The 22,825-nt window shown below is 37.6% G+C and overlaps 1 protein-coding gene across 1 annotated transcript; it reads right to left on the minus strand.

Annotated features, from left to right (window-relative positions):
• Positions 1-6,790: 6,790 nt before the first annotated feature.
• LOC132628926 (uncharacterized) lies at positions 6,791-7,366 on the minus strand. The gene has a single exon (XM_060344676.1). It carries the CDS (start codon positions 7,364-7,366, stop codon positions 6,791-6,793), a length of 576 nt encoding a protein of 191 aa, XP_060200659.1.
• Between the last annotated feature and the right edge of the window lie 15,459 nt (positions 7,367-22,825).

Genomic DNA, 22,825 nt, shown 5'->3' on the forward strand with positions numbered 1-22,825 from the left:
CTCTCGAGAAGAGATTCTTGGAGTCGCCAGATGGGGACAAGATCACTTTCTCCGATAGAGACGCGGACGATCTCAAGATGCCTCATAACGATGACCTGGTAATATCTCTTATTGTTTTGGATTGCAAAATTAAACGTGTGTTAGTTGATATAGGAAGTTTGGCTAACATTATCCAACTATGAGTACTAGAGAAAATGGGGTTGGTCAATGACATAATACCGACCACAAGGCTCTTGGCCGTGTTTAACTTGTCAAGTGTGACTACCTAGGGCAAGATCACTTTGCTGATATGCGTTGAGGGGGTGGTCAATCAAACTATATTTGAGGTAATAAACAGTGACATGTGGTACAACATAATCCTTGGGAGGCCAAAGATCCATGATATGAAGGTAGTACTGTCATCCTATCATCAATTGATTATGTTTTCGACACTGGATAGTGTGAAGCAGATTCAGGGGGATCAACTCTCCGCTTGAATTTTTTTTGTCGAAACCTTTGTCGTTAAAGAAGCAAAGAAATTAGAGGAAGTAAATAAAACAAAGAGGTAGGGAAATAGCAATCACATGATCCAAAACCCGTGCTTAGTCTGAACTAGGAAGTACAACAAACAACGGATGAAATCAATGATGAATTCCCTGACAGGTATCAACTTCCTAGGTATTTTTAGGTATCCAATGATTTAGTTGGAAATAACTTGACGATAGAGGATCTTGAACAAGTCAGCTTGTATGTTGATTCCCCGGAAAGAAAGGTATACCTGTGCACGGAGCTAAGTTCCAAGCTCAACAGTGAAATTGTTGAATATCTTAAGGCTAACATTGATTACTTTTCCCGGTCGCATCAAGACATGATAGGTATACCACTGAGGTCGCGACTCACAAGTTGAGCATTGATCTCAGCTTTCCTTGTGAAGCAAAAGAAGCGACCCATTTCCGAGGTCCAGAACAAGTTTGTTAAGGAGTAGGTATCTAGTAGGATCCATCCGGGAGGTAAATACCCGAATTGACTAGCAAATATAGTCGTAGTTCTAAAATGACATAATTAATTTTAAATGTGCATAAATTTTAAATATTTGAACAAGGCATGCCCAAAAGACTTGTTCTCGCTGTCGAACATCAATCAAAGAGCTAATGAGTTTTCACGATACTTAGTTCGGGTATAATAAAATAAGAATGCACCCAGAGGATCAAGAGAAAACATCATTCATCACTAACTTTGGTGCGTACTTCTATTACGTAATGCCTTTTGGACATAAAAATGTCGGAGTCACCTATCAAAGGTTGGTAAAAAAAATGTTTGAAAATCAAATTGGTAAGACCATCGAAGTTTACATTGATGATATGTTGGTCATGAATCTTCATCTAGGAGACCACTTAGGTTATTTACAGGAAACTTTTGCCATTTTGAGGAAGTACAACATAAAGCTCAACCCGGAAAAATATGCTTTCAGAGTTGGGTAAAGGAAGTTCTTGGGGTTCTTTCTCTTCGAGAGAGGGATCGAGATAAATCCGGACAAATTCAAAGTGGTTGAGGACATTCTGGATGAACTTATTGATATGAAGGTAGTGAAATATTGACCCGTAGATTGGAGACACTTAGTAGGTTCATATCCATGTCATCCGAAATGCCATAAGTTTTTCTCACTGTTAAAAAGAACAAATTCATCTGAATGCCATAGGTTTGTTACAACAGCTTTCTCCTGGAGGTCCTTATCGAATTCCAGTTCCTTGGAATTATAGGGGGTTCTTGGTAGTGGTTGCCTTATCGCCATAGTTATGGTCTCTGTTGACAATTTACGGCAGTGGCATCATAGCAGTGGAGGCACCGATGACCCGGGGGGGAGGGGAAGGGGGACAAAAGGAGTAGTAATTTCATTAGATAGAGATTGTGGTGTCGGCATGATGATGGAAGAAAGAGGGGTCACTGAAGGGTTTCTGAGCAATTAGTTAGTTAGAGAAGGTTTTTCGATGATCGCAGCAAACAGAAAAAAGAAGAGGATGAAGTTCTAGAGTGTTTCGGAAATTCTTTGTAGAGTGCAAAGTAGTCTAGAGGGTTTGTTGTGTACTTATAGAGAAGACGGAACCAAGGTCATCATTACCTCGGTAACAGATGGAGCCGTCAGCCAAAGCATCAGCTAATCGCAAGTTGACACGTATCTGGAGCACAATGCACAGAGACGTGCGTCTTGTCAAGCGTCAGAAACCGTTCATTTGATTTCTCGTAATAAAATTGAAGAAACTCTTCCACTTCCCGGTCGCATCTGTACGAGTAACTGGAAAGTGGAGGAACTACCCGTAATGGGTAAAATCCACATATAAACACCAGGTTGACATATTAAGTGTTGACACATAGCGGTGGGTGACAGATCATCCGCTAGTCGCAAGTGGAATACCGGGCAAGCACATGAGACGGGGCAAAAGTCTAACCCGGTTTACCGCACCCGGAGGTAAAGGTTAAAAGAACTCGGAGAAACGTACTAGCCATCTGATCAAGCGCAGAGAAACACAGCTGGCAGCTGTTACGGGACGTCCCAGGTCTTCCTCCAGCCTTGGATGTATATTATGGTCTTTTATTACTCTTTATTACTGCAACATTAATATTGATAAGTAAGGGGGCATGATTGGTGGATCATGCACCTCATAGCTTAGTATAAATAGAGCTTTCATTTCACTGTAAGGGGAATCTGAAATTCAATAGCAAACAAGGCATACTTAACAATTTCTCCACACTTTGTTGTTCTTGAGAAGCTAGCCTGGAGACTCTAGCTCACAACTTCATCAAAGCTCAGGCTATCTAATACGATTATCATTTGTTCTCTGTTCAGTTTAACTTATTTCTTCTTGCTTATTATCTTATTAACTTGGTCATATTAGTCTGTGTGTCCATAACTACATATACAAATTCAACTGTACTGTTTTACGAGTAAACAAGAGAAAAACATTTTTACCTGAAAAACTTGTCTGGGTTCGAACCAGTTTTTAAAACTTGGACAAAGGTTTTTCAAGTTTGAAGTGAAAATTTGACACAATGTAGCACCAAACAAGTTCTTGATTTTTCTTTTTATTTTTGAAAAAAAAGCAAATGATATTATGTCCCAAAAAGGGCCCTAAATATTAACTAGTATAAGAGCTTAAAGAAGCTATGGAGAACTGTGTATATTATTGAATGTTTGAATGAGCTTAAATACACGTTGTTCCTGAGAATACTAATAGAGAACTCTAGAGACTAATCTATACTAAAGGATAAAGCTAAGAGATAAGCTAAACGACATAAGGATAAATATAAAAGACTCCTAACAATGATAAATGACATCTAGATAATGATGCTCCAATATGCCCCCTTCCCCCCTCCCCCAAAGTTAGGCGAGGTGTTGCTAAGCCTAGCTTTAAAAAGTTGCGGTCGAACGCTGGTTTGGCAAGTGCTTTGGTGAGGGTATCAGCTAGCTGGTCAGCACCATAGACATGGACTATGCAAACTCTGTTGTGTTCAACATTCTTGCGCACAAAGTGGAAATCCACCTCAGCATGTTTCATACGACCATGAAGGATAGAAGGTGACACCAATGTTGTCACAATAAATTGTCGGAACTTCCCTTGGTTTTAGATGTAACTCAATCAGCAAGTTGTGCACCCAGAGTGTTTCAGTAAGGGCATGGGCCACAACTATATATTCAGCCTCTGTGGAAGAGCGAGCTACAGTCCGTTGCTTACGTGAGCACCAACTGGGTTTTGGCCAAGAAATAGTATATACCCAAAGGTGGAGCTCCTGTCATCAAGATCACCAGCCCAATCAGCATCAGAGTACATATAGATATTGAGATCGACATCCGGAGATACACAGAGGCCAAATTCGCTTGTACCACAAAGATATCTGAGCACTCATTTGACAGCTTTCCAGTGAAGTTCAAATGGTGCTTGCATAAATTGAGAGAGCTTATTAACAGCCTAAGATATGTCCGGCCTGGTGAAAGAGAGGTATTGGAGCTTGCCAATAACTCGACGATAGCGAGTACCGTCTGTCAACTTGGCTCCATCATTGCGTTTGAGCACCTCGGTTGCACTCATAGGAGTTTTGGAACTTTTACAATCAGACATGAGTTCATCATTCAGGATTTCGTTGACATAGTTAGCTTGTGAGAGCACAAAGCCATGGGAATACCGAATGACCTCAACACCCAGGAAAAATATGAGATTCCCAAGGTCCGTTATCGAGAACCGAGCAGCAAGAGAGAAAACAACATGATTCACACTGGTAGTGTTGCTGCCAGTGACAATGATGTCGTCAACATAAACCAGAAGGAATGTGATATCGCCGAGACCATGTCGAACAAATAAAGAGCTATCAGATTTTGTCTTGATGAAGCCCATTGAGAGAAGATGACCCTTAAGCGCGGTGTACCAAGCTCCAGGTGCTTGTTTCAGGCCATAAATGGCCTTGCGCAACTTACACATGTGAGAAGGAGTTACCTTTTTTGCAAATCCGGGAGGCTGCATCATGTACACTCCCTCATCAAGGTCGCCTTGAAGGAAGGCATTATTGACGTCAAGTTGACGAAGCGGCCAGTGAAAGTGAAGAGCAATGGACAGGATGATGCGCACTGTGGTAGGTTTGACAACACGGCTGAAAGTAGCATAAAAGTCAATTCCAGGTCTCTGAGTAAAGCCCTTCGCAACCAGCCGCGCCTTGTAGCGATCAACGGAACCATCTGCTTTCATTTTTATCCTAAAAATCCACTTAAAAGCCACAATATTTTTAGAGGGATCATGTGGAACAAGTTCCCAAGTTCGGTTTTTCATTAAAGCATCAAGTTCATGTTTCATCGCTTCGCGCCACTCGGGGTATTTTTGTGCTTATTTCACAGTATTAGGTGTGATAATGGGGGTCAAGTTATCTAGGTAATCAAAGATTTGTTTAGGTTTGCTGATGTTGTTCTGGGACCTAGTGACAACACGGTTTGCGGGACACGGACAGTGAGGCGGGGATGGGACCAGTTCTGGCAGCAGTTCTGGGGTAGGTTGGCGTGAAGCCATGGATAGTATGGGGGAGGATTTATACATTGATATACTAAGAGTGGAGTTGTAGAACTGGTTGTAGGTTTTGCTATGGGTGTGGACGTATTTATAGGTGGGGAATGGGGTTGTATAGATGAGGGTGGAATTTGGGATGGACTGAAACTCAGGTTCTGGGAATTAGGAACTGTAGTAGGAGAGGGAGAGAGAGTCTTACCTGAAGAAGAAGTTTGAAAAGGCTCTGAAATCGTTTCATCCGCTGGTGGAGACCCGAAAAACTTGGACTGCGAGGTAGAGTTGGAGGAGGGGACTGCTGGAGAAGACGCAGTGGATTGGGACACAATATTTTGGTTGGGTACGTCAATATTGAAGGGTTGAGGCAGAACTGGAATAATGGGAAGGGGAGGCGGGATTTTGCAAGAATTAGTAATTGTAGTATCAATCCATTCCAAGTTAGAACGCTTAAATGTAATATTGGAGAACAAAGTCTTAAAAGGAAATTATTCTCAACAAACCTTACATCGCGGGATAAATAAACCTTAGAAGTAGTTGGATCAAAACACTGGTGACAATGATGGGATAATGAGAATCCGAGATAGACACATGGGGTGGATCTGGGTTCGAGTTTATTTTTGGAGTAGGATTTAAGCCATGGATAGCATAAGCAAAGAAAAATTCGCAAGGAACCATAATCAGGTGGTTTTCCAAGTAATCGGTGGAACGGGGATTGATATCTAACTGAGAAGTGGGCAAACGGTTAATGAGGTAGACAATATGATGACACGCAAAAGACCAAAACTGGGGTGGAAAAGATGCCGCATGTAAGATTGTTCTTGCAGTTTCGATGATATGATGATGTCGACGCTCGTTGGGGCATATAGGGTGGAGTAGAAAGGTGTTCAATGCCGTGAAAAGAGATATAAGAATCAAAACTTTTATACTCTCTTCCGCCATCAGTGAAAAGTGATAAAATTTTGGTGTCAAAGTGTTTTTCCATCAGCGGATGGAATTTTTGAAAAAGTTCTTTAACTTCACTTTTATTCTTTAGAGTGTAAAGCCAAGTGTATTTGGTATATGGATGAACAAAAATACAGTAATACAATTTTTTGTCGAGAGATAAAACTGATGATAGCCCCCATAAATCACTGAAAAACATTTGAAGCGATTTAAAGCTACACAAAGTTAATTGGCTAAATGGATGCCAATGGGCTTTATTAGATAAGTAGGAATTACAATGAGAAAATTTGTCTCGCTCATGAAATGGTAGCGAGAATTTATTCAAAATAAACCTAAGAACTCTAGAGTGGGGGTGATCCAGTCGTTGATGCCAAGTGGTAAGGGGAGTGGATGAGACGGACATGTGAGCTTGGGGATGTGAGACAGGCCACTCATACAGTCCATTGTTGTTCCGGCTGTGCACCAACGGTTTGCGCGTTTTCAGATCCTTCACAAAAAAATCAAAGGGGAAAAATTCAATAGACTTTAGGTTATCTTGACAAAATTTGGAAACAGAGAGAAGCTTGTGTTTAATGGATGGGGCACACAAAGTGTCGGTTAGTTTAAAAACATTATTTGGTGCATTTAATTGAGTAGAACTAGTGTGTGAAATGGGATTTTTGTTACCATCACCCATGGAGACGTCCTCGTTACCGTTGTACGGTTTTAGGTTGTGCGGCTCCATTGTGATGTGGTGAGTGGCTCCTGAGTCGACTATCCAAGGGTTGGTGGAAGCATTGAATCCAGTAGCATAGTTGGCAAAAGCCTTAAGGTGATCATGGGATTCAGGCGGTGTGGCCAATCCTGTTACATAGTTGGTAGCGAACAACAGTATTTGGGCTCGTGTTTGGCTGTCGCTGTGGTTGAGTGTTAGAGTGTGAATTCTGGCGCCCATTCTGGAAATTATTGTTCTGCCTGCGATTGTTGCGATAATTGGTGTTTGTGGCAACTGCAACAGTGATAGGGTTGGATAGTTTCTTAGCATCCTCGTGACAGAGGAAGAGTTCATGATCCAGTAACTTTTCAAACAATTCCTCATAGGTGACATTTGTGTCACGTGCACGAATGGCAGCAGAGATCTCACGAAACTCAGGGCCTAGACCACTGAGTATTTTGACGATGAGTTCGGGGTTGGACACAGGGGCACCCACAGTGGCTAACTCATCTGAGAAGGACCGAATAGTTTGAAGATATTCGGTGATGGAGCGAGAGTCTTTAGCGATGCGGGCAAGTTGATCACGCAGGCCGAAGACCCTGGTTTGAGACCTATTTGCATAGGTGGCATACAAGGTGTCCCAAGCTGTTTTAGCCGAGTCGGCTGCAGCAACAGTGGAGGCAATGGTAGGTTCAACAGAGGCCATAAGGGCGTTCTGAATGAGTTGGTCCTGACGGAACCAAGGTAAAAAAACAAGATTGAGAGATATGTTTGTGTCAGGGGTGATAGTGCGACTCGGGGCCGGAGTGGTCCCATCAAGATGACCGAAAAGATTGTAGCCACACATAAGCATGGAAAATTGAGCTTTCTAGGTGGCAAAGTTATGACCACCGCTGAGTTTGATGGGTAATTGGGAAGCAGGATTGAACTGAATAATGATGGTGGTACCGGTTGTGTTGTCAACATTAACAACTCTGAAATTGTTGTTGTTGCCGTTGGTACACATCTGAGTATGTTGGAGAGGAAAAAAAATTGGATCGTACTCGTTAGAATTGTGTTGGCTGTGATACCATATAAGAGCTTGAAGAAGCTATGGAAAAATGTGTATATTATTGAATGTTTGAATGAGCTTAAATACACGTTGTTCTTGAGAATACTATTCTAACTAAAAGAGAACTCTAGAGACTAATCTATACTGAAGGATAAAGCTAAGAGATAAGCATAAACGACATAAGGATAAATATAAAAGACTCCTAACAATGATAAACAACATCTAGATAATGATGCTCCAATAACTAGCACTACAAAAGTTGATCATTTGGGTTAATGTTTTACCATATATTGTTTAACTAGCTTCACCCAAGCAAATTTTAGGTGATTGGGTCATGGGTTATTTATAGAATAATTGTTTTAACTTGTCCAAATTTGATCTGACCCACCATTTGAAACCCCTAGATTGGTTATACAGTGACGAACCATATTCCCAAATTTAACTTCTTTTTTACTTGATATACGAAAAAAAAAAAAAGTTAACTTCATTTTTTTTAACCCCCCCCCCCGGCACACCCCACCCCCACCCCCACCACCACCACCACCACTTTGCTCCCTTGGTGATTCAAACCCGGGTGGAAGATAGAGGCTGCCACTTCCTGAAGTTAGTTAACAACTATCTTTCCCTCTCTTTTCTTAATCCTGTTTGGTATATTATCTGGGAGGTGTATTCATTCTAATCTCTTTGGAAAGTATTATCAGAAAACTCATTGTTTTCTTCTCTTTTTCTGTACTTCTTCTCCCTAATTGAGTATCTATCTAAAAGATATGTTACTCGGACTCTTCAAAAATGGACACGGGTGCGGCATCATTTTGGAGAGTCTGAGCAACATAGTCTAAAAGCAATTCAACATTTGTTCCTTAGGATATTCTTTTATTTTCTTGTTTCAATTGAGCTCGTAATGTAACACCCCTTTCTTTTGTCAAAGATAACTTCTAATTGGTTAGTTTGATTATTTTTGTCAGTTTTGTTCATTATATTAAGGTTAGTGGCTTTAAGTGAAGCTGAAATACCTGTCGATCTCATCATGCTAAAATAAAGGCTCCAGGCCAAGTGTCTGCACCGTGCAATGTATGTATTTCAATTAATTCCCTGAATGATGAAACTATTTAGTTAATTCATGAATATTAAAATCTTTCAAATGCTATAACAAAAAAAATATGAAGTAGGATTCAAAAACCAACTTTATTTTAGAAAGTACATACCTCTCAGAAAAGGTTGCCGGTGAACTGTTTGCGCGGCACAACATGCTAAATTCCCTGAATGATATAATTTTTTTTGTTAGTTCATGAAGATTACACTATTTCAAATGAAATAAAAAAAAATAAAAAAGAAAAAAGAAGAAGGAAGCTTTGTTACATTTATTGAGATGCACTGGTAAGCTTTGTTACTTCAATTAAGAAACATATGGAAGGATCTCTGTTACTTTTGTGATGAATTGTTTCTCCCTAGCCATAAGCATAAATCTAACAAGCAGATATTTATGTTGGAATTAGAGAATGGTGATGAGGATCTTGAATCTGAGAACCTGTCTGTACTTCAATTCATGCAGGTAGAAGTGGTTAAGGAGGGAGAACAACAACATGTGGTTACTGAGTTGGTGGAAAATCCTGATGTTGTGACCATATCCTTAAATGGGGTAGATTTCTCAAATGGTTATTCAATTAATAGTTATTATCTTAGAAAGTCACCTTTCTTCATGATTTCAATTATTTTTCAATAAAGAAAGCGACTTTCGAGATAATAACTATTAGTTGGGTGACCATTTGAGGAATCAACTCCCTTGAGTAATGCTTTAAATGGGTCAAGAGTCACTGGATACACTGAAAAGGGAAATGCAAGTGTATGGATTGATACTGGGGAAATACTCGCAACTTCCTTGATGCTAATGTGGCTAGAAAGTTTGGTTGCTCAGGTCAAGAGGTTGAGCCACAATCCATTACTGTTGTTGACGAAAATACTGGGCAGGCTAGCAAGGACCTCAAGTGGTTGTTTCAAGGGACAAAAGCTACACACTGCTTCCCAGATAAAACGGATAGCTAAGATTTTGCAACTTGATTTTGAAATTAAATATAAGAAAGGGAGAGAGAACAATGCGGCAGAGTCCTTGTCCTGGTTGTCCGAGGGAGAACTTTCTGCTTGGCACATTAATACTGCAGGGGTCTCACCCTATTTAAGAGGATCGTGGATAGATGGCAGCAAGATAAGGAATTACAAGAACTAATTCTAAAGATTTAATATACTGATGACGGGAGCAACGGTTATTCTTATAAGAATAAGGTTGCGAATAGGGATGGCAATGGGGCAGGGCAGGCAGGGGAGCAATTAAAAGGGGATCAACTTTGATCTTAGATATCTTCGATACTCAAATTTTTCTTTCGCTCACACTTTAGCACGTCGCTTTTGCTCTCACGCTTCTTTCTTAATCACTCACTTCTTGCGCGCACACAACTCAAATTAACTACCTCTATTTTATAGGTGGTGATGGATGGATCTAGTTTAGGTATAATTCCACCTTTTTTTCTGTAATTGCTCTTTCCAGAATGTTTCTAGACTTCTTCTTGAGGTCTTGTTTCAATCCTCTACAAGTCTTTGAATATTAACTTGGTGATGACTTTTCAACATTACTTGCTGATTATCTGATTCAACATATTCAAAGGTGCTAATATTTGATAGGTGAAAACATATCAACCTCTACGGATCCGATCAAATGATGGAGGCATTACTTGCTCCACAGCTTGGGGAGCTGCATTAGATAGCTCAAGGATAAGGATAATGTTCCAGGAAGCTATGGGGAACAGAGAATTTCGCAGAATATCATTCTTTATTCGAAAAAGGCTCAAATATGTCATCAAACTATCGGAAATGGCTCATTCATGCCACTTGTTAATAGTTTGGCTCATTTATGCCATCGCCGTTACCAAAATGGCTCATCCATGTCATTTTTCATTAATGCCGACGGAGCAGGACAACGTTTATTTTAAGAAAGACATAACGGGGCAGGGCTGGTGGCGGGTCAAGGTGATGGGTTCTGGTTAGCTCATGTTGATCGTTGGCATTTGTAGCTGGGAATGATATGGAATTTGAAAATGGGTTCAACTGAAAGGCCACTAACGAACATTGCATTTTTATTATCATATATAAATAATTTGAGTTATTGGGTACTAGATTGATAATTTAAAGTTAAGGCACAGTAAATTTCCTTTACGAGTAATTATGTTTTCTACTTTCTACGTATTTCTTAATTCTATGGAGGCTATATATGGATAATAAAACGTTGTAGTCATATGAACCACATATGAGCACTGATGTGTTTTACTTTCTTTCTGTTATTATCATTTATCAATGTAACTAGTGAGTCACTAAAAAGAACAGTAAATTGTTATTTCAAAGACAAAAAAGAAAAACTTAAACAGGCAGGGCTGGACAGGGAAAATGATGGAAAATTGCTAAATAGAACAGCGCAGGGCAGGCTGAAATCTTAGCGGGTCAAGACTTGCATTGCCCTACCCTGCCTCGCCCCACCCTATTTACATCCCTAGTTGAGAAATGATCTTATCATTCATAAGCATGATGATCTAGTTGTAGGTGGTAATCTGGCATGGTCAATACCTCTTATAATATGATAGTTCCCCCTATCCTGGACTACTACAGCCATTATATTGGTTATTCCTGGAATTTCTTGGTCAAGCATTAGTATGGACTTTGCAGAAAGATCGCCCAAGTCTAAGGAAAAATCTGTGTTTTTGAGTAGTGGTGGATTGGTTGACTAGAGACTGTTTGGTCAAACTGCCTAAAACTGCTATTTTTGAGGAGTACTATAACTTTTCAAAAAGATACTCCTGTAGAAAAGTAATTTGTGTTTGGACAATTCATTTGAGAAGCTTTTTTTTCTGTGTTTGATAAGCAAATTGTTGTTGTCTATCTTTTCAAAAAGTGATTTTGAGTGTTGAATTATGAAAAAGGATAAGTACCAAGACACATTTTTCTATTAGGATTATCTAAAGAAAGAAATTATTTTAAATATTTATTATGAAAACTATTAAAATTATGTGAAAAAATATTAACTCACATTTTTGCTAACTATGGCTTTGTTCTTCCAAAGAGCAAGATGAGAGATAGCGGAGAGAGACGGTAGAGAAAAGCAGTGATGAGGATGCTCAGATGGATGTGTGGGCATACTAGATCCATCTGAGCATCCTAGAAGAGATATGATTAGGAACGAGGTTATATGGGGCAAGGTGGTTCGGGCATGGGATGAAGAGGTGTGAGGATGCGCCAGTAAGGAGGTGCGAGAGGTTGGCTATCGCATTCGCAGGAGTTAGGAGAGTTAGAGGTGCGTAGAAGAAGAATTGGATGGAGCTAATTATACAGGATGTGACACATCTTCATCGTACTAAGGAAATGGTCCTAGATAGGAATGAAGTCGAGAATTAGGGTAGAAAGGTAGTAGGCAATCAAGTGGTGTCCCACTTTAGGTGGGAGAGGTAGGGGCTTATTAGTAATAGCGTAGTTTCTATTTCTTCGATGTTATATTCCTACCTGCTGGCCCTTTGTTTTATATCTTGCTACTTTGTTGTCATAATTTTTGTATATGGATCAAATTCATTTCCTTTATTTCCCTGTTCTTTCTTTCTTTCTTTTAAGCTGAGGACCTTTCAGAAATAACCTCCCTGCCTCCCAAAAGTAGGAGTAAGATTGTGTACATCCTACCCTCCCCAGACCCTTGTGGGATTTTTTTAGCATTTTTTAAAAAACTGATGGAGTTCCGTCGGTTATTTTCATGCAAAAATGCGCTAAAACTATAAAATAAAAATAAAAATTAAGAAAATCGACGGACGTCCCTCGGTTAATTTCGCATAAAAAAGTGAGGAAACTATGATTTCCTTTTTTATGTGTTATAGAAAATCGATGGATGTCCATCAGTTTTTAATTTTTTATTTATTAAAATCGAAGCACGTATGTCGGGTGTTAAGTGCAAAGTTGAAGTTAAAGAGTATAAATAAAAACAATTGAAGTATTTCGGATAGCATAAGCTAGTTGTAGGGCTGTCCAATGCCATGGTACATACTTGAGTTCGATTCCCACTTGCTACATTTCAATGATTATTTTTATAATTTTTGAAAACTGTGAGGGACTCCGTCGATCTTTTTAATAAATTTTTGTACCAATTTGTCAATAGAAATTGAGACTTGTATATTTTACTTAGCCGATGGACTCCCTCGGTTTTAATCGACGGAGTCTGTCTGTTATTTTCCTCCGAGCCACTATTTTTCGACATTATCAAGTCGGCGGGTTTTTTCTCTGTTCTGACCCTTAATTTTGACCTGATTTTAGTAGTGAATGCTGATTTTATCCTTCTATTGAATCCACGAAAGTTGTGTGGTTCAATCGATGTGTTCATTTTATCACGGACCATGGAGATATTAGAAATATGCTCCACGGCATATGGACAGAATGTACAATACAATAATAAATTTAAGGAAAAAATAAATCAATTATATACTACTTTATTTATCAACTCAATATTATTCAATCTAAAAAATTAATTTTATGCAATTGAAGTGTGCATGGCCAATTGAGTGCGAGGAAGAGGTACGAGAAATTTTGTTATGAAATGTGCTAAATGAGTATTGGGTTGGGCCTATCCAGAATTTCAGAAGAAGCGTACACTGGCAAAAGCAATTCGAGCTTCCGCTAGGGGTGGATCCTTACACTGGGGGTTCAATCAGTATGTAATGTATGGGTACTCATCAGAGAAGATTGGGGATGTATTTAATATATTTTTCTTTATTTTCAAGGTTTTAACAGAGGCAGACCAGTTTCTCGGGAAAGTATTTGAGGAAACCTACGTGAAGAAGCTGAAGGGATGGAACAAAGAATTTGATCGAGCCTGTAGATGAGACAACCTATATAAGATTTAAACATGCACACCTAGGAACTTTTTTGCAACATTATCTATTGAAATGGCCCTTCTTCGTTATACACTTAATCGGAGAAGAGGGAATTGAATAAATACTTTTGATAATGAAGGTGGTAATTGGATCTAAGCTCAATCCACTATTCATGTTTGTATGATATCACTTTTAGTTACTTCCACAATCTCTACACTACTGAATATGTTATTTCAATGTCTAATTAATCATAACATTCGTTGACAATCATAGCTTAAATTCAAATGATAGGAATCTATTGTCTTGACAGAGCACTTAAGGATTCGGAAATTTTGTTAGCCCATACAATCCTTTAAACCCTTCAAAGAGCCTTAACGACACGAACTTCACCCTTTAATTAATTTTTTTACCATTAGTACTGCATATTATAGTGCCGCATCTTCACTTCCATGGCAGCTTTAATCAGCAAAAGGGTTTGTGCTATCCACTAAAATCTATTAATTGTAGAGTAGAGGAGCATAATCAGTTAATACAAGGTCCAGGGATTGGGAACGCAGAGTTAGGAAGGCACAGGAGAGACCTTAGAAAGTCGTATCAAATGAAGAACAAAAACTACAATAAGCAGCTTGGGAGAATTTTTATAGTATCACCGTGATAATGTGAATCTCAATTGAATGCAGTAGGTGAAACAGCAAAAATCAAAGATTAATTAAGAGAATTATGCACATGGATCTACTAAATAAGTGAAGATAGTGCCAGTTAGCTAGGCTATGCACATGTGTTGAAAGTGGAATGTCAAGATTAAGGACAAACAACATGACATGGCAACAATCTTGAAGTCTAAATACTAGAGCAATGTAGACCATTAACCTTCCAATTGAAAATTGTGCACTTGTAGCAAACATAGGTTTGAAGAAAAAAAAAAAAGAAAACATGAAAATGAGAATGTAATATTACCTGAATGCAGGCTAATAGTCAGCTGGATTGTTCCACTCTTGTCACCCCAAACTCACGCGGTGGACCAGAAAAGTAACCGGAAATTAAACTCTCAGCTCCAATCGCTCTCTCTTTGTATTCACTGTCGAAACAGCCCAGAAAAACTCGCCCTTGGTTAATTGTGAATACACAGGAATGAAGAACAGCAACCAATACTCTCTTAGTCTTCTTGTGAGTTTAAAATGATGTTAGAAGCTTCAATAATAATTAATTTCACTTCTGTAAATTCGTTCTATGTTTAACTGCTCTTTTTCTATTAATGATTTCCAGTGAAAAGAAAAGGAAAAACAAAAAAGTGATAATGAAGATCAACGTACAGAAAGCAAACAAAAAGCATTCGTATTTCTCAAGTACGTAACTAATAAGCTCTCTGCTCAGGAAATAGAATAATACTGTAATTAAGATTTAAGGCTATTTCCAAAAGTGGGTAATGGAAGTTTGATATGAGTTTCCAAAAGAGCATACGAGGTTAGTAAGCATGCATTTACTCATGCAACCACTTCTTTCTCTTTAAAGTATTTAATGGATGTTGACATGTTTGGATTTATTTCGTCCAAACATATTGTGCCGATGTGTTTACTTGTTCGTTTTACTCAAAATCTTATTTATTAGGCTATTTCTACTAAAAAATTAACTTAAACAAAAACAAATTAAAAATCAATCCTTGAAAGAAAAAAAAATCCAAACCTGGAGGTGGAAGAAAATTAATTGCAGCTTGTATGCAGAAAAAAAAAAAAGACAAAGAAGAGTGAAAGTTAATTACACCCCCAGGCTCCAACTTTGTTTTAAAACTCAAATTATGAAACAATAGATATCCCCCCCCCCCCCACACACACACCATTCGATAAAATGTTTATTTTATTCGTGGCATTTTCAATCCACCGTCTGTGTAACATATTTTTATAGTATTAATACTGGAGTATATCTTTTAACCTTGGAATTTTATTGATAGTTCAAACTAATGTCAGCTACTCTTTCTTAATTTAGAGGTGAAGTTAGAATTTTAATTTTGTGAAATTTAAAAAAGATAACTTACTGGAGTCAGGAATTTATCCATATTAAGTAGATTTTAAAACACATATACGGTGTATGGGTCAAAGCTATTGGATTTTGCCGAATTCGTAGACACATTGAGTCGTTGATAGCTTCGCCCCTACATCTTATTGTATTAAAATCTGCACATTTTTCTATTTTTCTTTTCCTGTTTTCTTGTTTAGCTTGGTTGATAAATGATTTCCAGTGTCAAGAAAAGGATTAGAAAAAATGTGGTAATGAAGGGAGGGAGTTAGGGGAACAAGGGTTCTTTCCGAACTTATTTTGCCGAAAATTACATTATATATATAAGGTCGATTTTTTTTTTTTTTGTATGTATAGTAGATGTTGAATTTTCTTAATTTTTTTGTGTGTTTATTTCTTTACTATTTAAACATCCTTAGTAAAAAAGTTGGCTCCACCACTTAGAAAGACAAATAATAAAAAGCATTTTCTTTTACGTACGTAACTACAAAAATCTTATTTGTTAAGGATAGTTGTTATGACTATGCAAAAAGACATACGAGGTTGGTAGCCAAGAGTTTACTCATGCAACTACTTTCACTTTTCGTAAACCTTAAAGCAAAGACAATGAATCCTACTCCAAGAATATCCTTTCATTTTTACTTCTCATGTTTCACAATGAATCCTATATTGACATGTTGGTTTATGTCAAAACATGTGCCTGCCTTTAGGAAATTAAATGCTTCTTGTGGTAGCTGGTTTCCTGATGGGAAATATGATAAGCTGGGGGCTATTGGCAAGCCTATATCCAAAAAAAGAATCTATTTAGCAGTCATGCATTTATTCAAGCACCAATATTCTTTTTCCAGAATACCAGAGATGCACAGCATGTGGGCCTTTAGGAAACCTTGAGGCATATAATGATCACACGAGGGCCCTACTACAATTTTTCCTCATAAAATTTGAAATTCACCTACAATTAATTTACATGTTAGATTTTGCCCCAAGTATATCCTCATCCGGTATCATTTCCTCCTTCCATCTCATTTTATATGCATATTGTCTTAGTTATAACTATTTGGAGAATCAAAAGATAATTTTTTTTAATCAAGATTTATCAAATACTTTATCAATTATTGTGATTTATAATACTTTTTATTCAAATGTTCATCTGAGAATTAGTTTCTTGATGGAAACAAAGAAAGAAGAGAAAAGAAGAACCAAAAATCCGTTTAACAAGAGTATAAAAAATTATAGTACTTAATTATTTGTGTGGCTTTTGATCATTTGCATGAATGATTCCCCATAAAAAAGTTATGTAAATTGTTTATCATTCCAAAAAAGAACAAAAGGAAGTATATCTTTCCGATGGATTATAACTATTACACTACTACCATTTAAAGAGATCAAAGATTATCAATATCCGATCATGGAATATTTATAGTTCAAATGGAAGAGCATCTTTCATTTACGTGGGCGCCAATACTTTCATGTAAAGTGACATTGAGAAATTAAAGTATACACAGGAAAAAATATCAAACAATTTTTTTTTTAATTAAAACGAGTTCTCTTGTACTAGTTGTGCGGTACAGAGTTTAACATACTGGCTATGGTTATGCTTTCACCCAAACATTTTAAAAAAAACTAAAAAAACAAAAAAAAATTACTCAATAATTAAGAAAAAGGGAAACATTATTATGAAACTTTTTATTTATACGCAAGGTAAGATATCTACACTACTAGAATAAAAACAGGAATTAGCAATAGACATGTTAATTTGTCGCTGAACTGCAAAATTCATTGCTAATTCTTTTACGACGGGAAATTCTTTTTTACTTAAAAACCTTATCAAAAACACTTTTTCAAACTTGAAACTCATTTTCAATTTTGTTTTTCGAAAAGTCAGTCTAATTTTAACCCAAACATTGGTTTGAAATTTTTTTCATTTTTGAAAAATAAGAAAAAGAAAAGAAGGGAAACTTACATAAATGTACTCCTGAAACACCCTACAGGCCTCTGTTACTTTTGTAGTGAAATTATTTTTCCCTAGCCATAAGCATAAATCTAACAAGCAGGTAAATATCTGGAGCACTACAAACTTGAAAGTACATACCATACAAGATGTGGATACACTGAAAAGAGAGCAGTAGCTATAAACCAGGAAATTGATTTAGAAACTAAAGTGAAAGTACATACCAAGAAGACAGATCGATCCGCAACCCAAGATGAAGGGCTGAGGGCAATGAAAATCCAAGAAAAAACCAACTGAACTGAAAACCCACAAAGCTAAGGGCAAGTACTTTTTCTGTGTTGAATAAAGGGGAAGAGAGTTGTCTTCTTGAAATTAACAGGCTTTAATTTCTTCTGTTTTACGCTTAACGGGGTTCGGTTCCTTAAATTAATCAAGCTTATGTTATTGCTCTACTTCAAGTAAAGTTGATGTCAGTATTCTGCTAAGCAAGCTGAGAAGAATTAATGAGTATTACCAGAAAGTTGTCAGATGCCTAATGCATTGATGAGGGTATTCTTATTTGTTCTCACTCAATTAAGTCAGGCACATCATGAGTTACTATTTTAGACAACAAAAGTTCTTGTTTCAATTCATTTTGTATTCTCTGTTTTTGTGTCCTAAACTTGCTTAGTGGCTCTTATTAAGGATTTTCTTCATGAAAATCATTTTTAGTTAGAACATGCAGTGTGAAATTTCCCGGGGAAAAAAAGTACGTACCACTTAGCCATGCTTAAGTAAGAAATGTATATAAAAGAGAAGAAAACTAAGTTACCAATACCAATATTAACTTCTCTTCTTTAATTCCTTCTAGACAGTTTAATTAGTTCATTTCTGTATGTAATTTGTTTTTCTCTCTCTCTCATTAATGCCAACTACACATTCTCAACTACGAGACGGATTTGGAATTTTAAGTTGATGCGTTTTGGATTTTTGAAAAGATAACTTACTCGATTCAGGATAAATTATTTATACATATTAAGTGAATTTTAAAGCACACATACAGAGGTTCTTCCGAACTTATTTCTTTTCCTATGTTCTTGTTTAGTTTGGTTGATAAATAATTTCCGGTGTCAGGAAAAGGATAAGAAAAAAGCGTGATAAGGAAAGGGCGGAGTTATGGACACAGGGGTTCTTTCAAACTTATTTCTTCGAACATTACACTATATATAATTAAGATCAAAATTATTCTTTATGTATGTATAGTAGATCATTCTCCTCTTTACATTTTAATTTCCCTTAATAAGAATATTGACTCCGCGACTTAAAAAGACAACTTATAGAAAGCATATTACTTCCAAAAAGTGGCTAAGGATATTTGTTATGACTTTCCAAAAAGGCATGCCAGGTTGGTAGCCATGAATTTACTCATGCAACAACTTTCCGTTTTAGGAAACCTTAAAGATAATGGAGTCTTTTTTATTTTATTTTTAATGGACGATTAGTCTTACTCCAAGAATTACCTAATAAAATTAAATTTGGACTCCACCTACCTTGACATGTTGGATTTTGTCCAAACATGGGCCTTTAGGAAATTAATTAAATGGTTCTTGGCTAGCTTGATTCCTGATAAGCTGGAGGCTGTTGGCAAGCATATAGCCAAAAAAGAATGTTCTATTTAGCAGTTAAGCATTTTGTCAAGCAACAATCTTTTACCCTTTTAGGAAACCTTGGGGCGTTTAATGATAAAAAGGGCCCTACCTACTACAAGATTTCCTCATAAATTTTGAACTTCACCGTCATTATTGTACTTGTTAGATTTCGCTCCAAGCATATCCTCCTCCGATATTATTTACTCATTCCGTCTCAATTTATACGCCTTAGTAAATATTTGGAGAGTCAAATTTTTTTATCATGATTTTCAAATATTTTATTAATATTTCAAATTATTAATAGTTGCAATTTATAGATTTTTTATTAAAAGGTTTAAAAGTGTTTTATTAAATTAATAGGCCAAATACATTGTTTTTCATCGAAAATACTTTTATTTAAAGGCACTTTTGAAAAAAAAAAATACATATTAAAATAAGCTAATTTTAGAAGCTCAACCAAATAAGCTAATTGTTACAGATTTATTCTTCCTCAAAGATTGATACTTTTGCCTACTGCCAAAGGAAAAGGAGATTAAAAAATGAAGGAAAGTGGGCCGGATCAACCATGTGAGTCAACCCAGAATCATATTAAGGAGAAAAGATAATATATAATCATACATATTATGTCACGCCCCGAACCATGGCCTGGACGTAACACGGCACTCGGTGCCTGACTACATGTGACCGAGCGAACCACATGACTTGCTGAACTAACATGATTTCATATTATAAGCGGAATATGACGTGAATGCATGATGAACCTTTGTACAACATAATAGGTCATATTACATAATAAAGTACTTGTTTAAACATGAGTGTGCCCAAATGTCCATATGACTTCAAATGTCTATCATGACATAACTGATTTGTCTAGTCTATGAAACCTCTATTTTTAGTTTGGACTGGAAGTCATACGTACTGGGACAAGGCCCCCAGCATACCTTTACATGCAAAACTACATAGAGAAGACAATGCTTAAAACCCCGAATGAAATGGGGCTCACCAATAAGCTAGCACGAGCAAATCCTAATGATCAGAAGCGTCGTCCTGTAAATCCGTACCTGCATCGTGAAATACAGGCCCCCGGGAAATAAAAGGGGACGTCAGCACATTGAATGTACTGGTATGTAATGCAACCGGAAGAACAACATGGGACATAGAATAACATGATAGGAACTAAAAACTGAAAACTGGGACATGAACATGAGCATGAGCATGAGTACATAACATGGAATTGAAACTGAAACTGAGTACTGAAACTGAACATAAAACATGAGTACTGTAAGCATGAGATAATCTGAAATGATCTGTAATAATCTGTAATACCGACATAAACCACCACGGGGAGAAGCGTGGAGTCTGATCTCTGCCCGATCAGCTAAGCCATCTCGTACCTTGCCGGGGCACGAGACATGAACATAACATAAATGGATCCAAATCCCTCAATGGGGAACATATGAAGGAATCGTCCTACTGGGCGGAGCGATTCTTATCCTACGTTGGCATACGTAGTTTCAGGCTATCTGAGCCTTCTCGGTATTATTACAACTCCCGAACATGAAAATAACATAGTTGGCTAAGAAGCCCATGACTTTCGTGAATTAACTTGTACTTGTCTTGAAATCATGATTTTCACGAAAGGACTTGTAAACATATTTTCATGAAATAACTTGTAAAAATAACTCATGCAGTTTCATATGAACATAATGAGAACACATGAGAAAGAATTCATGATTCATGGATTAAGCTAGGATTCCTAATGTCCGAAATGGAGGTTTAGGAACACAATAACGAACATACATATGGAATTCATGTTCATACATACATACATAATTACGGGCTACCAATACATTGGGTTTAATGCCCTAGGAGTTGAACTTCATAGAATTTACTAAACGGATCACGGGGAAGAACATAGAAGTTCCCACATGTGGATGTAAGTTCTACATACCTTAACCTTCCGCTTTTGAGCGTATCACAATGTCCTTCACCCCCTTCAACTTCAATCTATAGCATACAAGTCATAGGGATTCTATATTAGCAACAATATCCATGTTTTGTTCATCTAAGCATTTTATCAAACACTTAGTGGGCATGAAGCTCTATAACCCTCATTAATGGTGTTTTCTTCACCAAATCCCCATTCTCTTACTTCTAGTCATTTCTACAATCCCATTTAGATGCAATTAACATCATTCTTCATAATCCATATGAATACAACAATCCCAAATCAACAACCCAACAATTCTAACATAGTTCATATAATTATCTTCAACAACCCAATCATTATTCTCCCAATAAATCATCAATTCACAATTATAAATGATTTGGGAGTAGAAATATTACCTTTTGGGTAGTCACCACGAAATCAACACTCCCAAGCCCGATCTTTAGCTTAAAATGACGACCACAACTCGTACTACACTTTATCCTTCACGAGCTTTAGGATTCGGGGCCTTAAAATTGGTTGATTTTCTCCTTCTTCTCTCTAAATTTCTCTCTCTCTTTTTCCTCTCTCTAAAATCTTAAATGAGGGGAAAAAATGAGGCTTCTAGGGTTTCATTTTCTTTAAATACCAAGGGAAAATGGGTTGACCCAACTTGAAAACGGGTCGGGACTGTTCTGTCTTAAAACGTCCATATCTCCCAATCCCGACGTCGCTTGTGAACCCATAACCTATGGTTGGAAAGATATTTCAATAATCTACAACTTTCATTCTTTGAGTTTTCCCAAATTCTCAACTTACGATGGGGTTATGGCCTCCCGAAGTCAGTTGACCCGAATCTCAAATGCGGACCAAAACGCGCCCACGTTACGGTACCGTAACACAGGGTACGGACCGTAACGTCGCGTCGTACCCTGATGAAAATTTCCAGAAACTTTCTGGAAATTTTCCCTGTGTTACGGTCCGATGTTACGGTCCGTAACACAAGGTACGGTCCGTAACACGAAGGGACGGACCGTATCTTGGGACCGTATCTTGGTGAAAATTTCCAGTGAGGTTCTGGAAATTTCGTCTGTGTTACGGTACACTGTTACGGTCCGTAACACGAGTTACGGTCCGTAACTCGTCACCGTAACGCAGGCGATTTTCCAGCGAACAGGCTTCATTCAATGGGGCATAACTTTTTGCACATATATCCATTTAATCCCCATAATATACCGTTGGAAATCTTGTTAATAGGGCTACAACTTTCAACAAGGAAGTTCTTCCAGATTCACAACGGATCAAGGAGTTATCGTTGCCCGAAATAGACCTGTCAACCCACTAGAACTTTAATGATATGAGTTTAAACTTGGTTCCAAGATGCGGGGTGTTACAATATCTCTCCCTTGGGATCATTCGTCCTCGAATGATGGATAATGGTTAAGATTATGGCTGGACATGGCTTGATTACATGAATGTGAAGGAAACATGACATGAAACATGAAGACTGAACTAACATGACTTGATCTCATGGAAACATGAATACATGAACTTGAACGTGAAACATGAGGCATGAATACATAAGGAACATGACATGGAAACTAAAGGTATTTACCTTGAAAACTATCTGCCTGGTCTTCGAACAAGTGAGGATATCTAGATTTCATGTCCTCTTCGGCTTCCCATGTGGCCTCTTCAACC

This window comes from Lycium barbarum, chromosome 2 (genome assembly GCF_019175385.1).
Source record: "Lycium barbarum isolate Lr01 chromosome 2, ASM1917538v2, whole genome shotgun sequence".
NCBI classification, from domain to species: domain Eukaryota; kingdom Viridiplantae; phylum Streptophyta; class Magnoliopsida; order Solanales; family Solanaceae; genus Lycium; species Lycium barbarum.